General features: G+C 35.9%; 1 protein-coding gene across 4 annotated transcripts in view; it reads right to left on the bottom strand.

Moving 5' to 3' along the window:
• Positions 1-18,560, bottom strand: part of LOC117419905 (copine-8) — a 124,066-nt gene that overhangs the window by 14,710 nt on the left and 90,796 nt on the right. For 3 of the 4 annotated variants that reach the window (XM_058986071.1, XM_034033267.3, XM_058986072.1), the window contains 4 exons: positions 14,891-15,018; positions 10,192-10,294; positions 2,878-2,935; positions 1,552-1,625 (listed from right to left, as the gene is read on the bottom strand). In XM_058986071.1, coding sequence (XP_058842054.1) covers positions 1,552-1,625; positions 2,878-2,935; positions 10,192-10,294; positions 14,891-15,018 — 363 coding nt within the window. Of the gene's footprint in view, positions 1-679; positions 737-1,551; positions 1,626-2,877; positions 2,936-10,191; positions 10,295-14,890; positions 15,019-18,560 lie in introns of those variants that run through there. The other variant, XM_034033268.3, reaches the window with a different exon arrangement.

Raw genomic sequence — 18,560 nt, 5'->3', positions numbered from 1 at the left:
ATGTGCTGCTCAAAAACCTTGAGTCAGACTGTGGGAATAGCAAACATTTCAGCATCCAACCACTTCAGAGAGAATCACTAGAGGTTTGTATGTCAGTCAGTGCTGTGCTTTGCTGTAATAATATGCAGTCAGAAACTGGAAAGCACTTCCATCTTCCATGTCAGGTCAAACTAATACAATAATGCACCTCAGCACTACTTGCTAAATATTTTAAATGGTGAGAACCATAATTCAAACAACCCAGTAGTGGGCCATTCTCTTGGCGGAATGAGCCTCTTATGGCATCTATGCCAAATGCCAAGGCGAGACAATTAGGTAGGGGGTACTTGTGAGTGTATTCACTTTTCATAATGCTTTCAATTAAAATGTTGAATAAAATAAAACAAAATTATGCATGCATGAGAAATGGCACAGAGCAAAAGGCAATGCCCGAGGGAGCCCCGTCCCATCATCTTAGCCTTTTGTTAAATAATTATTCATTAGGCTATGTGTGTGGGGACTGATAAGCATGGTGCAAAGCATTTAGATGTATTATAAAATAATAAACATTCTAAAAAGATCATATCTACTTCTAAAATGGGTCATTCCTAAACTACTTGGATGACAATTTCTACAATTTCAAGGCACTAAAAAGTAAAAATAAAATACATTGAGTTTTATTAATGCAAATTGAAAGTTTATAGTGCTTACGCAGCTATGCCGGCATCTGCTGTTGTTTGTAAGTGAAAAGTGATGCCTGAAATGATCGTTTATTGAGTATTACAATAAAACAATGATTGTAAAGATATATGCTGTTGTTACTAGAGATCAGTTTTAAATCTTTCCCTAACAGCTACAGTACTGTGGCTTGCTAAATGGCAGACTAAACATTGGGTTTCTTTAAAGCAATGTCCAGCAGCACATGACACACATATACATCAATAAGTACAGCAAGTTTGTCTACTTTTCAAACTGCCTGCACTGACCACTACAGAGCTGATTTGTAATTTTAAAGCTAATTTGTATTTTAGCTTAACATGTTTGTTTAATAAGTAAATACATGTTAACAGAGCTTTTCTGATGTTATATCACTAAACAAAGGCTAGATTTAGGTGCTGCGAATTACACTGCAACAAAACTGCACAAACCCTACATGTTTTTCCTAATTGAGATCCTAACTGTTCTCTGAAGAGTGATTTGTGGGAGTAAAAGATCAATAGACAAGACAGAACATAAATTCACATCTAATTCAAACGACTTCGCCTCCTTCCGTACAGCAGCTCCTCACATTATGCAGTGACATTTGTAGATTAGGGTCAAATCTGAATCACAATCATTGTTACATTCTGCACTATTTAATACTGGACCCTGCAGAACAAATGTGGTGGAGTTTGCATTTGCCTGACTAAATTGTGTTGATTTGTTTTTTCAACACAAACTTGTGATCTTGTTCCTGAAATCGAGTGAATTATCTTTTACGAGGCTGAGCCATCAAGACCTTATGTTGTGAAAGTTAAAACTAGAGTTATGTACCTGAACAATGTTGTGAAAGACAAAACTTGAGATACGTACCTGAACAATGTCTCTTTCTGCATATCTACCTCTGGATGATATTCTAATTTCATCACCGTCCAACTCAATCATTGCTGTAAAGGAAAGGAAAAAAATAAAGCCATCAGTAACTGGATTTAGTAAAACAGGCAGACAAATGTAATATTGTTTCCTTACTTCACAGTAAGGTCAATTTTTTTTACCATCAAAACTAGTTGTTTTCAAAATGGCAGAATGGGTACTAAAGGGTAATAGTTTAGCACAAGGAAATACAACAACCACACATTTCAATCCTACAGCATTTTATTTCCATTTTGGAGGACCTGTTACTTGATTGAAAATCTAGACCTGCCTTTTTGGAACATTTTATGAACAAGCAGAAGCCATTCCTACTAAGACAACCGGGTTCTTACTTTGGACAACTTCTTATACAGTAAGATCATTTCAATCCTGCAGTCCTTCAAATAATCCTCCAGACCTAAAGAGTGAAGTAAGATTCCCCTCTTGGGATGCCATGTAACCAGCAGCTTACAACGTGGGATTAGTTCCTAACCTTACCGTCTTTTACACAGTGGCAGTCTCTGCTTGGTTTCTTATCTACTTTTCAGTCTGGTAGCCAAAGATAAGAAGTCTCAATATCCCATCTTTTTGTAATAGCTCTCTTTCACAGAGAAGATTGGGGAAAGCTACACAAAAACATAATGCCACCCTGTATTTATGTTACACACCTACAACCTAAGACCTTATAAAATACATTTGTTCAAGAACCTTCTGAGGTGGTATATTTTACAGCAGCAGTAACTCAAAAAAATACTAAGAGATACACTACAGATTCAAAACTATTTCTAGCCTTTTGTTTAAATGGTCATTAGGGTTTTCTTTGCAAAAATATAGGATCTGCTTAGGAGCAAGTGACACAATGCCAGGTTTTTGCAAAAAAAAAAAATGCAACCTACTAACCTTATAATCATATGAGAAATCTTACGTTCATATTATTTTTATAAATACACAGCAAATTGTTAAAAGACTGACCTTTCTCACCATTTATTATAACTTGGCTCAAGTCAATACATTGGCTCTAGATATATGGTGAATAATGGATAAGGTACTGCATGATGCAAGCTGTTATGACATCACAAGTGTGGGCTTCCAAGCTGTCTGCCCTTGAGACATTAATAGATATATGAAGCGGAATATCACAGAATTATTCCTTCCATTTTTTTTTTATCAACACCATAACACTTTAGCAGTTCACAGGATAATTCCCATCGCAAAATATGACTCCTTACCATTACAGAGAAGGAATTATTGTTTCAAATGTTTATTCTTTCTCCTGTACTTTCTTACCATCAAATTCTGCTGGTCCAACTCCAACAATAATTATTGACATTGGAAGGGTAGAGGCCTTGAAAGAAAAACAAAGGTTATAGATCAGGTATTAACAAAATGTATAGATTGTACAAGTTGCATGTCATTAACTGCCAGGTATTCCTCTTCACTGGTTACTATTGATAACCATGTACACATACACCTTTAGAAAGAATAACCAGCACCTCTCCACCATAATAAGAGATATTAAAAGCCAATAAATTGTCCCAATATCATCACCTCGGCACTAAAATTCATTGAATCATTGTGGTAAAAGTCAGGTTGATCATGTGTAGCAAATGTCAGCTCTCTGGATTTTAACATCTGGAGTTTAACAATATTACAATAGCAACAAAACAGAGTTTTCAACCAGACCAATCATCTAAGAAGTATAAGGGCTCTTGAACTGTATATTATTATACAGTACGGTTAGGTCCCACTTCATTTGAAAGTCCATGTACGTGACTGGAATGCACAGTCATGACTTCTCTCGCTGGCGGATTTTCCATGCAGTTTAGAAACTCCATTGTCGTGAGAATGTGACGTAGCCCGCACATACCAGCAACATTCCTCACGCTATGGGAAGTGCGCGGCCAAACCGTGGTATGGCTTAAAAGGGTGGGTAATTTGCCTTCTCATGCTAAGAAGCAGCGCACATTTTGTGCATGGAACAATGTCTGAAAGCAATACCTTGTTCACAAGATTTCAGCACTGAAGATCCCATTTGTGACATAATCTAACACAACTTTCTACTATAACTAAAGGTCATACCAAGCACTTATTCATTATAAACTGAGCCCTGCAAGCTTCTTTGACCAAATAGGAAAAAATAAGCATACAGTACAAGGGGTTTAGAGACCTTGTCATTCAGTATTTCTTTTGTTATGTGACACAATTTATTCAACATTTCAAATTACTGCCAAAATGATAGTGCTTTACTGTGTAGTTGTATTATAAGTAAGGTTATAAAAAATACTGAAGCAACTACAAATTTAAAAGATGCAGCCCTTAGCAATAAATAAATACATAAACAAATAAATAATGAAGCCCTTTGCAAAGCACAGAAATATTTTTTTTCATCATTTACACTTTTGTTATCTTTGTGTTTGGTCATCGCATAGCTGATTGCTTTAAGTCTAGGCTTTTCTGACCCTTAGCAATAAGATGCAATTCATTGTACACTAGCCTTAAGTAGTATCATGGGTACCTACCTAGGACAAAAAAAGTCACGTTTGTACCCCAAAATGTATTAAATTAGCATAGCTAGGAACTGGTGGCAGTGGTCTCCTGCACCAGGCTTGAGCGACCACCTAGAGTTGAAGTAAAATCTCTTAAACCAAATTCATTGAGTAAGATTTGTTTCAGAAGAACGAAAACATTAAAATGAAAAAGAAAACTGTTGGTTCCACTAATTTGTTCAAAAAGACAAATACGGGGCTTAACATCAGCTTGCTGCAAGATTTACATAACATGGAGTGGCATTTCCTGAGAAATTTGTTGAACTTGTATGGACTACCGGTATACTGGATCCCCATAACAACAACAAAGAATGAGAGAGCCTTGAACTGTTCCTGCGGAATTCAGATTCAGGTATTATTCTTCTTCTTCTTAAGAATATTATGAAGCTGGAAATGTGGGTGAGTAGGATAGCCTATTGTAGATTTTCTACAAGTATTTAAAAAAATGTATTGTACTTAACATTTTGACTGCTTAATTTTTATATCATAAACCTAAAGTGCTGGATTTTAGCTCCATTCGTAGACTACCATAAGGATCAAAATTGCTGAAGTTACCGTTCTGTCGAAAAACTTGCACATATAATACATGTACGTGTATAATAGGTTTATAATAAATAAATATGCAGTCAAAAAATGTCTAGCAAATAATACAAGGATAGTACACAGCACTTTCTTATGGAATTTTTATTTTTTTGTATTTGTGTAACGCTATGTCTGGGTTTTTGTTTTGTTTCATGTGCTTTTTTTATTATATTTTTTTGGTGGCCAAATGAGGCAGGTAGCACTTGCGGTTCTTAAACACAAACTAAAAACTTAGTGGAAACCTAGTTTAAGAAAGCTGTGTGATATCAGTAGTCGCGCAAGGACAAATTGGAACAGAAACATTTAAATATACCCTCCCGTATTTTAATATTAATTAGGTCATTTTCATTTGAAAGAATTTCTATCCCTAAAAGAAAACTACATGTAAACCCAAATTACCTGAAAGGTACTACCAAAATAGCGTGAGAAAAAAGTTTGCCTTTTTTGTTTTTTATGGAAACCCTGCCACTAATCTGCACTAAGTGTACACCACTCACATTTTTTCAATGACAATGATTGATCCAGAACTTGAAATGCCCTGGTCTTTACATACATACATACGTACATACATATATATATATATATATATATATATATATATATATATATATATATATATATATATATATATATATATATAGATAGATAGATATGTTTTATTCTTATTTTAATGGCATTCCTGAGACTTGCAGAGTTCTCTTTTTATATTTATACAGTTACAGTAGAATATGAAAGATGCTCAGTTCCATGCAAATAAAAACGGCGGTGATGAGACATACAGAGTTTTATGAATTATGGAACTAGTGCCCTGCCTTGTCATTAACAGTGCTGACAAACTCTCCCTGCTGAGCTGAATGACTGAACCTTCCTGGATTTGAGGAGTAACTTGATTAGAGGGTTTAGGCACAAGTTGCGCAAAGGCCAGAAAATTAAAACCTAAAATTCACAATAACCAGAGAGCAAAAATAAATAAATAAATAAATAAAAATATACTGAGCATCAAAAGAAACGTATCACTTATATTTGTATAAAAATCACTAGATGTGATCGAAAAATGACAAACTGTTTTAGAGCAGGTGCAGTGACTTTTTATTGTGCAGCCCAAGTCCAGCCTCCAAAATGCCAATTGCACGAAGGCGCTTCTCTCTTGACAGACGTGGCATATTGGTTTTTTCTGTGATTTTCATGTGAAAAAATGCTGTAAAGTAAGAATGCTTTCAAAAATAGACATGTTAATAGATTATATTTATCAATTAACTAAATGCAAAGTAAGTGAACAGAAGAAAAATCTATATCAAATCCATATTTGGTGAGACCACCCTTTGCCTTCAAAACAGCATCAATTCTTCTAGGTACACTTGCACAAAGTCAGGGATTTTGTAGGCATATAGTCAGGTGTATGATTAAACAATTATACCAAACAGGTGCTAATGATCATCAATTCAATATGTAGGTTGAAACACAATCATTAACTGAAACAGAAACAGCTGTGTAGGAGGAATAAAACTGGGTGAGGAACAGCCAAACTCAGCTAACAAGGTGAGGTTGCTGAAGACAGTTTACTGTCAAAAGTCATACACCATGGCAAGACTGAGCAAAGCAACAAGACACAAGGTAGTTATACTGCATCAGCAAGGTCTCTCCCAGGCAGAAATTTCAAGGCAGACAGGGGTTTCCAGATGTGCTGTCCAAGCTCCTTTAAAGAAGCACAAAGAAACGGGCAACGTTGAGGACCGCAGACGCAGTGGTCGGCCAAGGAAACTTACTGCAGCAGATGAAAGACACATCATGCTTACTTCCCTTCGCAATCAGAAGATGTCCAGCAGTGCCATCAGCTCAGAATTGGCAGAAAACATTGGGACCCTGGTACACCCATCTACTGTCTGGAGAAGTCTGGTCAGAAGTGGCCTTCATGGAAGACTTGCGGCCAAAAAGCCATACCTCCGACATGGAAACAAGGCCAAGCGACTCAACTATGCATGAAAACACAGGAACTGGGGTGCAGAAAAATGGCAGCAGGTGCTCTGGACTGATGAGTCAAAATTTGAAATATTTGGCTGTAGCAGAAGGCAGTTTGTTCACCGAAGGGCTGGAGAGCGGTACACGAATGAGTGTCTGCAGGCAACAGTGAAGCATGGTGGAGGTTCCTTGCAAGTTTGGGGCTGCATTCCTGCAAATGGAGTTGGGGATTTGGTCAGAATTAATGGTCTCCTCAATGCTGAGAAGTACAGACAGATACTTATCCATCATGCAATACCATCAGGGAGGCATCTGATTGGCCCCAAATTTATTCTGCAGCATGACAACGACCCCAAACATACAGCGAAAGTCATTAAGAACTATCTTCAGCGTAAAGAAGAACAAGGAGTCCTGGAAGTGATGGTATGGCCCCCACAGAGCCCTGATCTCAACATCATCGAGTCTGTCTGGGATTACATGAAGAGATCCACAGAAGAACTATGGTTAGTTCTCCAAGATGTTTGGGCCAACCTACCTGCTGAGTTCCTTCAAAAACTGTGTGCAAGTGTACCTAGAAGAATTGATGCTGTTTTGAAGGCAAAGGGTGGTCACACCAAATATTGATTTGATGTAGATTTTTCTTCTGTTCACTCACTTTGCATTTTGTTAATTGATAAATATAAACTATTAACATGTCTATTTTTGAAAGCATTCTTACTTTACAGCATTTTTTCACACATGCCTAAAACTTTTGCACAGTACTGTATATACAGTGCCTTGCATAAGTATTCACCCCCCTTGGACTTTTCCACATTTTGTAGTGTTACAACCTGGAATTAAAATGGATTTAATTGGGATTTTTACCATTTGATTTACACAACATCCTTAACAGTTTGAAGGTGCAAAATATTTTTTATTGTGACACAAAAGTTAATTAAACAAACAAAGACATTTGTTTGTTGCATAAGTATTCACCCCCCTGAGTCAATACTTGGTAGAAGCACCTTTGGCAGCAATTACAGCTGTGAGTCTTTTTGGGTAAGTCTCTACCAGCTTTGCACATCTGGATCCTGCAATTTTTGCCCATTCTTCTTGGCAAAATTGCTCAAGCTCTGTCAAGTTGGATGGGGACCGTTGGTGAACAGCAATTTTCAAGTCTTGCCACAGATTCTCAGTCGGATTGAGGTCTGGGCTTTGACTGGGCCATTCTAAGACATTCAGGTTATTGTTTTTAAACCACTCCAGTGTAGCTTTGGCTGTGTGTTTAGGGTCATTGTCCTGCTGGAAGGTGAACCTCTGCCCCAGTCCCAGGTCTCTTGCAGACTGAAACAGGTTTTCCTCTAGAATTTCCCTGTATTTGGCTCCATCCATCTTGCCCTCAATCCTGACCAGTTTCCCAGTCCCTGCCAATGAAAAGCATCCCCATAACATGATGCTGCCACCACCATGCTTCACCGTGGGGATGGTGTTCTCAGGGTGATGAGCAGTATTGGCTTTGCACCACACACACTGTTTTGCGCTAAGGCCAAAAAGTTCAATTTTGGTCTCATCAGACCAGAGAACCTTTTCCCACATGTTTGCTGTGTCTCCCACATGCTTTTTGGCAAAATCCAAACATGGTTTGATATGGGTTTTTTTCAGCAATGGCTTTCTTCTCACCACTCTTCCATAAAGCCCAGCTTTGTGGAGCGTCCGGGTTATAGCTGTCCCATGGACGGTTTCTCCCATCCCAGCTGTGGATCTCTCCAGCTCCTTCAGAGTTACTATTGGCCTCTTGGTTGCTTCTCTGACTAATGCCCTCCTTACCTGGTCACTGAGTTTTGGTGGACAGCCTTCTCTAGGCAGTGTCGCGGTTGTGCCATATTCTTTCCATTTTTTAATAATGGATTTAACTGTGCTCTGGGGGATGTTCAAAGTTTGAGATATTTTTTTATAACCCAACCCTGATTGGTGTTTCTCCAGAACTTTATCCCGGACATGTTTTGATAGCTCCTTGGTCTTCATGATGCTGTTTGTTTAGATATGCTCTCTAACAAACCCTGGGGCCTTCCAGAAACAGGTGTATTTAACCTGAGATCATGTGACACTTTAATTGCACACAGGTGGACTCCATTCAACTAATTATGTGACTTCTGAAGGCAATTGGTTGCACCAGAGCTTATTTAGGGGTGTCACAGCAAAGGGGGTGAATACTTATGCAATCAAGACTTTTCAGTTTTTTATTTGTAAATAATTTTGAAAAATATGTAGATTTTTTTCTCCACTTCGACATTATGGACTATTTTGTGTAGATCAGTGACAAAAAATCCTAATTAAATCCATTTTAATTCCAGGTTGTAACACTACAAAATGTGGAAAAGTCCAAGGGGGGTGAATACTTATGCAAGGCACTGTGTATATATATATATATATATATATATATATATATATATATATATATATATATATATATATTCTGTAGGTCTGCCTACTTCATACACTTTGATGACAAAATACACTTAAAAGTCTCAAAATCTTTTTCAGTCAAGGCTCTTTTTTTATTATTCCTACAGCCTTATATACAATAATTCAGCCTAGCTGCAGTATTGCCATGAATTGTGATATTTTTTATAAATCATGCAATAGGGAGAACAGAGCTACCTACTAATTACTACATTATAAATTAATGATAATACATGAATATAGTTAAAAAACAATAGTACTTTAGACTGATAGATCTACTCAAGAAAGTTGGGCTTCCAACAGTATACCCCTTATGCATTCAGAACTCCCCATGTGATTCTGTATTTGTTCTACCAAAAAGGACAGACATTTTCAATACAGAATGATATTATATATATATATATATATATATATATATATATATATATATATATATATATATATATATATATAAATAATATTACATATTATATTATATATTACATCCTATTAGCAAAATAAGTAATTTTATATAATATGTATAATATACATCTTGCTCATTCTGTATTGGAAATGTCTTGGTAGTACAAATACAGAATCACATCAGACTCTTAAAAGGGTTGTTGTACAAAATAATCTCATAAATCTCACTTTGATAGGTCTCAAATGTGAAGTTCTGAAAGAAACACATGTTATAACAAACACTTTTTTATATTACATCTGGCACTACAGTACAATAGGTTAAAGAAAGTTGGGTTTGCTTGCCTTACTTCCAGGTCTTACTGTCACTTCCACGGTCATTTCACTACAGCAGTGTCTTCAAAGCTTGTAGTCAGTATAGCAAGCAGCTGATTGGGTGATGATAGGAGATAAGGCGTTGATGGGTCAGGAAAAATTCACTTCCAGGTGAAATGACCATGGTAGTGCAAGACTACCTGAAAGCAAGGCTCGCAAACAGAGATGTATTTAGTCTCATGTTTGAAAATACAATGGGTTTGTGACCCTTAACCCACAGTACATACAGAATGTATTCACACTCAGGTTCATAACATTATTGTAATTAGGGATAAACAAAAGCATGGCAGTCACTTACATTGACAATCGACTCTTTTGTCTGTGCCATATCGGAGATCACTCCATCTGTTATAATCAGCAAAATAAAATACTGTGAGCCATCTTTCACAGAGGCAGCATACCTGTGTAAAAGGTACAAAGGGCTTAGTTAGTCTGGACACATCTTACATAGAATAGAGACTAGTGTTTGTGTGTGTATACATATATTGGCTCTGTATTATAAGGGTGGATAACAGAAATATTCACAAATATACAGTCATTTGATTTCTGCCCCCAGTGTATGTAAATAATACTTATTTGACAAGTACTGTACTGCACAATTCATGTACATCATGAAGATTTATTTTTGAGGATTTCTTGTTCAAGATAACAGTAACACTGTGCACCTTAAAACTTTTTACTTGAATTCTACCAAATTCAATGACTGTCTATGAGATAACAATGCCACATTTCATAGATTTCAGGTAAAGCATCCTATTGAACAAATACAATGTACTGTACATGTCATTATAGCAATGACTTGGATTGGCATACACATTCTCACTCAGTATATAAACTGAATGATCAGTGTCTGAAGCGGATCATCTGGATGAGCTCACATTTCGTTGTCCATTCACACTAGTGCTGAGCTCAGAACAGAGAAGCGTACAGCTGTCAGTGTGTAATATCACTTCTGCTATACTGTAATGCCTTATGATAATTATTATATGTTATTGTTTTTGTTTTTGGTAAATTGCATTGCCTTTTACGTTTTATGCAGTTCTGTGCATGGATAACATTTAGATTTCATTTTGCTGTTAGGTCGTTAATGGGAAATTTTACATAGCGCTCCAATACGTGCCAGATTTAAAAGTATGTATTGTATTACAGTTAACGTGTCGTCTCTTTAGTTTTGGCAAGTGTTATTTACAGAATTGTTCTGAATTAAAATACTACTTCTGTTAAAAATATAGTACTGTACCAACAAAACCAATACAGTACATCTAATAATCCTACTTATTTTAAAACACAGTCCTTTCAGATATGTATTTTTGATATTGCCCTTGCAGGGAACACAAAGACACAAGGGTTGGAACGAGCCAAAATGAAATAATCAGATATGCGTCACATGCGTTCAAACGTCGATGAAGTGAAAATGTTATAGGGTCGGAAATGTGAGTGCTGACTGTATGCAGTCTACTTATCAATTTTTCAGTGTGAAGCTTTCAAAAAGCTTTCTACAGGTTTATAAAAGCCATCCATCCACTAACCAGTTCAAGCTTTACAAGGTGCTAAAAGCAGAAACATATTTTTTCAGGGGTTCATCTAAGGCTGTAAAAGTTTATACAGAAAGTATCATAATTCATAATACCTTCTCACATTGTACACCCCTGACTACTTTTAATACAGTAATCCGTGATATATCCGACTGCGGTGGGACCAGAGTAAGGGCGGATATGCAAAAAGTCAGATGACTGAATCCTGTATTAAATACCATTATACACAGCTGTAACAATTACTGTATTCACACAATTATTGTTTTGAGATTCAGCTTTTATTAGGTAGCACCCCTAAATCCCTTGTTTAATGCTTGTGACAGAGTAGCAGTCTGCCGTGTGGGCTGATGAAGTGGTTGATCATGGCAGATAAACAGTTAGGGTGGGTATGTGACAGGCGCCATACGTGACGGAATACTGTACTGCAATTTACAGTTAAAGTTGAAGTACAATAGAAATATACAGAAGCTAAATAGAAATACTACTCTAAATGGACAAGTGTACTATGTTATTGTTAACTCATATAATGCTAATTATTTTTAATATATAAACTACAGTAATTGTGTGGTATGGTTTTTCAAGACGTTTGGCCTTGTTTTTGTGCCCTGTCCTAGCAGCTTTGCCTTGATCCAGCCTTCAAGCACTACAACATATGTCCATTAAAACATATGTGCTGTACAGCTAAACTGCATTTAGTTGACGAGATTATTAATAACTGTAAAGTGATATTTGGAAGTCAAGGAACACAACACGGTCAATCAAGGAGAGACATCATTTGGAAATCAATATTGCAGAAAAGCAATGAGAGTAAACTTAAAAGAAAAAAAAGATGGACTGACAAAGCGAAAAAACTAAAGAAATATTAACATTGGCAAAAAAATCTGCTTGGGTGGTGGACCGCCTCTGGATACGTATTTACCCTCTTCTTTTGTGACCTACATTCATATTTATACATTGGGTGGTGCGTATTTGTAATATGGGAATGTAATAGGGTTATAATATGTAACCATATTTTGCATGTCTAACTACATCCGACCCTTCCCATACACAAAGTCGAAACCATTTTTGTTCTGGTGCCTACAGGCTTACCCACTAGTGCATGTACATGAAATGAACAGGTAATAAATAATGACGCACTGGGCGACCTAATGTAGCCTGTTTATGTCATCATACGTATTGTTTTACACGAGTAGCCTATTTAGCTACTCAACAAATCCATACATCGTTTGGTCACTGATTCAAACATTACTAAATTCATCTCTCACTACAACATGCACATAATTATTTGTGACAGGCCGATCTGATATCCAGAACAAACACTTAAATCAGGTCGGTTTGTGTGGTTTATAAACCTTCAAGATTCCTATAGGATATTCTTATATAGCAATGTGTAGTATTTTGTAATACTAATGTGTAATATGTTGGTGGACAGGATTTTCCCAGTCTACTTTTTGGTTAATACTTCATTTTTAAAGCTGACTTCTCTTGGTTTTAATAATGCTCCATCGAGAAGGTACTAACAAGTGTCCTATAACTTAATGGATTGCACGGCTTTATAATCAACATGGGAATGGCCCAAATGCTTTCGCAAAATGCTATTAAACTGTATGTTAGTGTTAGTTTAATCTATATTGGATGTTGAAGTGTCCTTTAACAAAGTCACCTGTCAAATGTGTTCCAGAGGTTGGATTCCCCAGATCAATTCATTTACACAAATACTGTTATCTTCTTGGAGTTATTTCAAATGTAACAGTGCAGTATTTTACACAACAGAGGGTCATTGTAAGGAGAGCAAAATAGGCAATTATATTAATGTACTTTATAATTATAACACAATTTTTTGTAAAAAGTAATAAATAAATAAATAAATAAATAAATAAATTAAAATGACGAATTTCTTCTTATGCATGTTTTCGTTAAAAGTTTGTGATATATTTTCTTCCCCCTGCATAAATAAGATAAACCATAATGCTCCTGGATTACTTTACAAGCAGGTATATATATTTGCAGTCAGACAGTGTACTGTACAACTGAGTGCAGCAAGTATGGAGTGGCTTCTTAACCATCCAGGGAATGGCACTGAACATAATGAAAGCAGAAGCACTTCTACCGGTGCAAATGAACAGCCTTTCTCACTAATGGTAGCTAAATCAAAATTTCAGCTGGGGGTCCTCAGTCAGGATGCCTAACTTCATGGGGGGCCTTGAGTGAGGAAAGTTTGGGAACCTCTGTTACAAGGGACTCCACAAATTGGCATATTCTGGCTTCAGCTGAGAAGAAGAAGATTCCCTTATGGGTGTTTTTGCTTTGTGGGGAATATGATAAAATGAGTTACAATCATGCAAATAAGAGAAAAGGACTTTTTCCAGGTATTAGTAGATGCAGGGGATAATGTTACACTTGATTAGTAAGGCTGCCACCTTTAAACATGTAAACGCCTCTGTTTAGTTTACTAGTAATAAACGTTTAGAAAATCCATAAACTATAAACCAATATCACCACTGGGTTGAGAACCACTGGGTAAATGTGATGGATTAGCTTCTTCAACACTTCATATTAGCTGCTCATGTACAGTTTACTTTGAGTTGTTGTGATCACAAGTTTTTGAAGATTCTGATGAATGTGCATTAAAGATTGCTAAATGACAAGCTTGGTTTCTTCTCACAGAAACTAAGCTGTATTAATAACTCTATTTGGAAAAGGAGATTGTTTAAGAAAAAAGTAGCCAAAGTTAAATTGAGTGGTTGTTTCAAATGACAACATATAACCAACCTCCAATACGATGGCAAATAATATTTAAGTAAGCCCATGTTTGTACAGCGGTTTTATTGGCAAAATAAGATTGGTTTTATTCTTAGTTTGCTTGTGTAAATTACCTGTAGATTTGCAGAATATTTGATAAAAGTGAAACTTAACCGACAGCTTGTGTGTACTGAGATTATGCTTTATGTTAATTAGCAATGAGGTTTTCCAAATGTTCTGTATTCACTCAGAAGCATGAGTACAAATAACTTTTCTTTATGTATCTAATTTGTTTCTCCACCTTAATAGAAAAGTGTATTATAGTAAATGTCAACCATGTGTAATTGAATTGAAAGGTATTGTTTGTTTTTTTCATTACATTTAATATACCAGTATTTTTTTCTTGAAAAGGCCCTGCCCAAGCGATGTTTAGTTTACTTCATCTAGTTTAAACATCTATATAAAATGTGGCAGCCTTCCTGATGAGTTGATGTCTTTCAAAATATTTTTTTTAATTGCAAAAAATAGCAAATTCTGCTTATACATATTCATGTCCTGTCTTGTTTTGATCCTGAACACCTAATCAATTTGAGAAAAAAAATAATCTCATTAACGACATACCTGCCATAGCAACAGTATCTTTTTTCTGTTAGTCTTGGGCTTTTTTGATATATAAAGCTATATATATTGTATAGAATGTGTAGGCACTAGAAAGCTTACCTTGCTACATGGTTGATGACAGGTGAAAAGTTTGTGGGCCCATACAAATGCACAGACTTCAGACTCTGGTAATATGCCTCCATTACTCCGTCAATCCTATAGCAATATGGATTAAGAGGGTTTCCATTCTGAAAATATAAAAAAAATAAAAAAATATAAAAATATGTTATTTAAGTATTAATCTGAAACTTGCTCATATCAGGGGCAATGATAGGACAACCCAACTCAACAACTTACTTACAAATCATCCCACAAGAACAATATGAACAAATCGGATGAAAATATTTCTACTGTAGCGTCTTCTGCATAACCAAGTTAAACAGAGAGGCTCGGTTTAAAAAGTACAGTCAATACCGGTATTGATTCTTTTGTGGAATCAATAGAAAAAAAAAATTTCTACAAGGGTAATTTAAAATATAAGCTTGCTTACATTGCTCTATTGACTTATGGATTTCAGACAACTATAGCTTATCATAACTCTCTGTTGCACAGCAGATTCAAAAGAGGAAAAGGAAGTCTGAGGAAACGTGACAGGTCCATTGAAAAACCTTTTTTATATTTCAACACTGTTGTATTGTGATCAGATACCTACATTACTCTTTCACTCTACTCTCTCTCCAGTAGGACACAAAATCTCATATGCCTAACAGCACAGTCAAAGGCACATGTTTCCCCTTCACTTTCTATCTGAGGCAATTCATATTTAAAATTTGTATCACGTGCAAGAGCACCACATTATACTCAAATGATTTTTAGGCAAAATGTTTTTACACTATTAATAAAATGGAAAAGATATTCCATACAAGTTGCATGAACGCAAACTTTGTGCAAACCACAGTGATTTTTGGGAGTGTCAGTAACATGGTAGTTTTTTGGAAGCAATTCACTTTAAAATGCTTGACATTTTTTTTTTTTTTTTTTTTAGAAATTTAGTAGTCGACCATTTTTTTTTTTTTTTATCATTTTCTCCCAATTTAGAATAGCCTAGACTTGAACTGGTGACGTCCAGGCAATGGGGTGTATCCTGCACTCCACGCAGAATACCTTTACCGGATGTGCCACTCAGGAGCCCCCTAAAATGCTTGACATTTTGAATTAATTTGTGGTCCTATATACTGTAAAGCATACAGCTTGAAGCAAGATACTAGTAGTTTGGGCAGTTTTACAGATCATTTAAAACAGTGTAAAGTGTACATTTCCATTCATTAATAAGCAAACTTGTGGTCACTGATTTAAGATACTACAAGCACATTTAGTGAATAGGGTAATGAGAATGCCTTCTCTGTATTACTTCACTATATAATGTGTGGCATTCATGTTTAAAAATCTTCTCTTTGTACACACACACAATAATTCTGTTTTTTAAGGAAGCTAAAAATACACCTTCAACAGGTTTATAAAACTGCAAGTGTTATCTTTTTCTCATCTTGCGCATGTTCAATATTCAGCAAATAGAAATATAATCAGATGATGCTGATTTGTAAATGTGTTTTTGATTGTATAGGAAAATTGTTATATGTGTGCAAACAAAGTACCACAGGCTAATCCTGCAAAACAAAGTCTGTAGCAAAAATCTTAACTAAAGCTTTTAAATAGTCTTACGTGGTCTTAGACACAATCTTAAATAGAACTGAATTAAACAGCTGCAAAGTCTTACCTAACAGCCTAATAATATTTGATATTGATTAACTGGAACCATTCACATTTGGTTTTGTTAGCTAATTCAAATGGGATCACACTCTGATGTTTGATTTGACAGGTTTGAGTCAACTGTAAGCTTGAAACATGGCTTATAGGAATAGTGTGCATATTATTCTGTGCATGAAGGTGTTCCAAAACTAAACCATTTTCCAAAAATCCATGTCCAACTTGTGTGAATAAAACCTGTAACAGACCAACCAAGTAGAGTTTCACCTTTTAAAACAGGTCAATCAAATGAAATCAAAACACTGTATTCATTAATATTGTCAGTGTAACTGCTACAGTTTAAGCAGAAAGGGGTTTTAATAAATAAATAAAACATGTACTAACTTAAAAAGTAGTCAATTTGTGACAAAAGACATAACCAAGTCAGGATTCATGTTACATATTGAACCTTTTTCCGTGTGACTCACTTCACGTATCCTCTATGACTTTTTTTTAAAAACCCCAGTTAGCTCTGACATACAGTAACCCTGTTTGCATCAGGGCCATGAGCTCCATGGTAGAAGCAGATGTTTAAATGTCAGATCCAGCTGTGTCTATGGGCATGAAATAAACCAGAACATTTCAAGACAGTTAGGTATTTTACATCTGATCCTCTCGTATGGCACACTAATCTAAGAGAGCTTGCACTACAGTATGAGCCTGTATTGGCCCTGGGCAGTCAAACCTGGTTCACAATGAAAACAACTACTGTAGTTCTGGGCAACTGACTGTTTTCAATGAAAACTTTACACTAATACTGTAGGCATAATACTGACAAACAAATTCAAGACTATTTTTTTATTTTTTATTTTGGATAAATGGTTTTCCCAAACTATAAGATCTAGCTGTCTGCTGGCAGAAGTAAAGGGAAAACAACATTTTATGACTGATGTCAGTTTGCCTTCAGTAGCTACTGATTTCTCCAGGGTGCAATAACACACTTCCAAACACTTTTTAACCCACAGTCAATATTCCTTATCTGCTTTTAAGGCAATTACCCAGGTGAAACTGCCTTAAATTGGCTACTGTTGATAGAACTTGCTAAATATTAGTTTTGTAACAATATTGGTCACTATACACATGGGTTTATCACACCTATCTTACATATTAAGCAATTTGTGTGATGTGGTGCTATTTATCATTGCAATTTGAGCAATTAGCACAAACATAAAAATAATACAGTACACCCTCACTATAATGCCCTTCATAATAACAAACCTTTGGCTATAACGAACCTGGCCCCTGGATCCAATCTAAGCCCACAGTGTCAGCATCCCATGCTAACTACAGACCTGCTCACAACAGGTTAGCACGGGATGCCATTTCCACAGTGAAGTCAACTCTTTTTCAGTGTCATAAAAGTGCACACTGGGTAACTACGCCTCCAAAATGGAAATCAATTTATACTGCAACAAAGCTGAAAATTATTGATCGATTGAAAAAAAGGAGCAACGCAGGCACATCTATGTGGTGAATGAGGGTTGTCAAAAAGCACCAAAAAAAGACTTGAGGATCTCATGAACTTTGAAATTTCAAAATATTCGTGTCGGATTGATTTTGATTAAAACCTCTTTCCATTTGGGATTTTTGCTTGTTGGATTGAAACAAAACTGAAACTTTAGGATTTGATGCACTTTGAAACTTTTCAGGTTGTATTGATCTTGAATAAAAGTTCAGTTTCAATTTGTGTTGTTTGCTCTTTTTGTACTGTGTTTTAATTCTTCAAAGCATAGGACACAGCAAAGGCAGAATACTGGATACATGTCACAAACAGGTATGTGTAATCCTACTTTTGTTCACAATCTCATCTCATTATCTTACTCCAACAGTTTATCGTTCATTTTGATTGTCCTTTCGCTATAACGAACGAAAGGCTTGTACCCCAACAGGTTCGCTATAGGGAGTGTATACTGTATAATGACAACCAATGAAAGTGTTCTGACAACTGACCATTTCTTGTGAAATACTATATTGTGAAATCACA

The sequence above is a fragment of the Acipenser ruthenus genome, chromosome 14 (assembly GCF_902713425.1).
Source record: "Acipenser ruthenus chromosome 14, fAciRut3.2 maternal haplotype, whole genome shotgun sequence".
Classification (NCBI taxonomy): Eukaryota; Metazoa; Chordata; class Actinopteri; order Acipenseriformes; family Acipenseridae; genus Acipenser; species Acipenser ruthenus.
The sequence above is the reverse complement of the archived record's forward strand: the minus strand, read 5'-3'. Positions and strand labels throughout refer to the sequence as shown.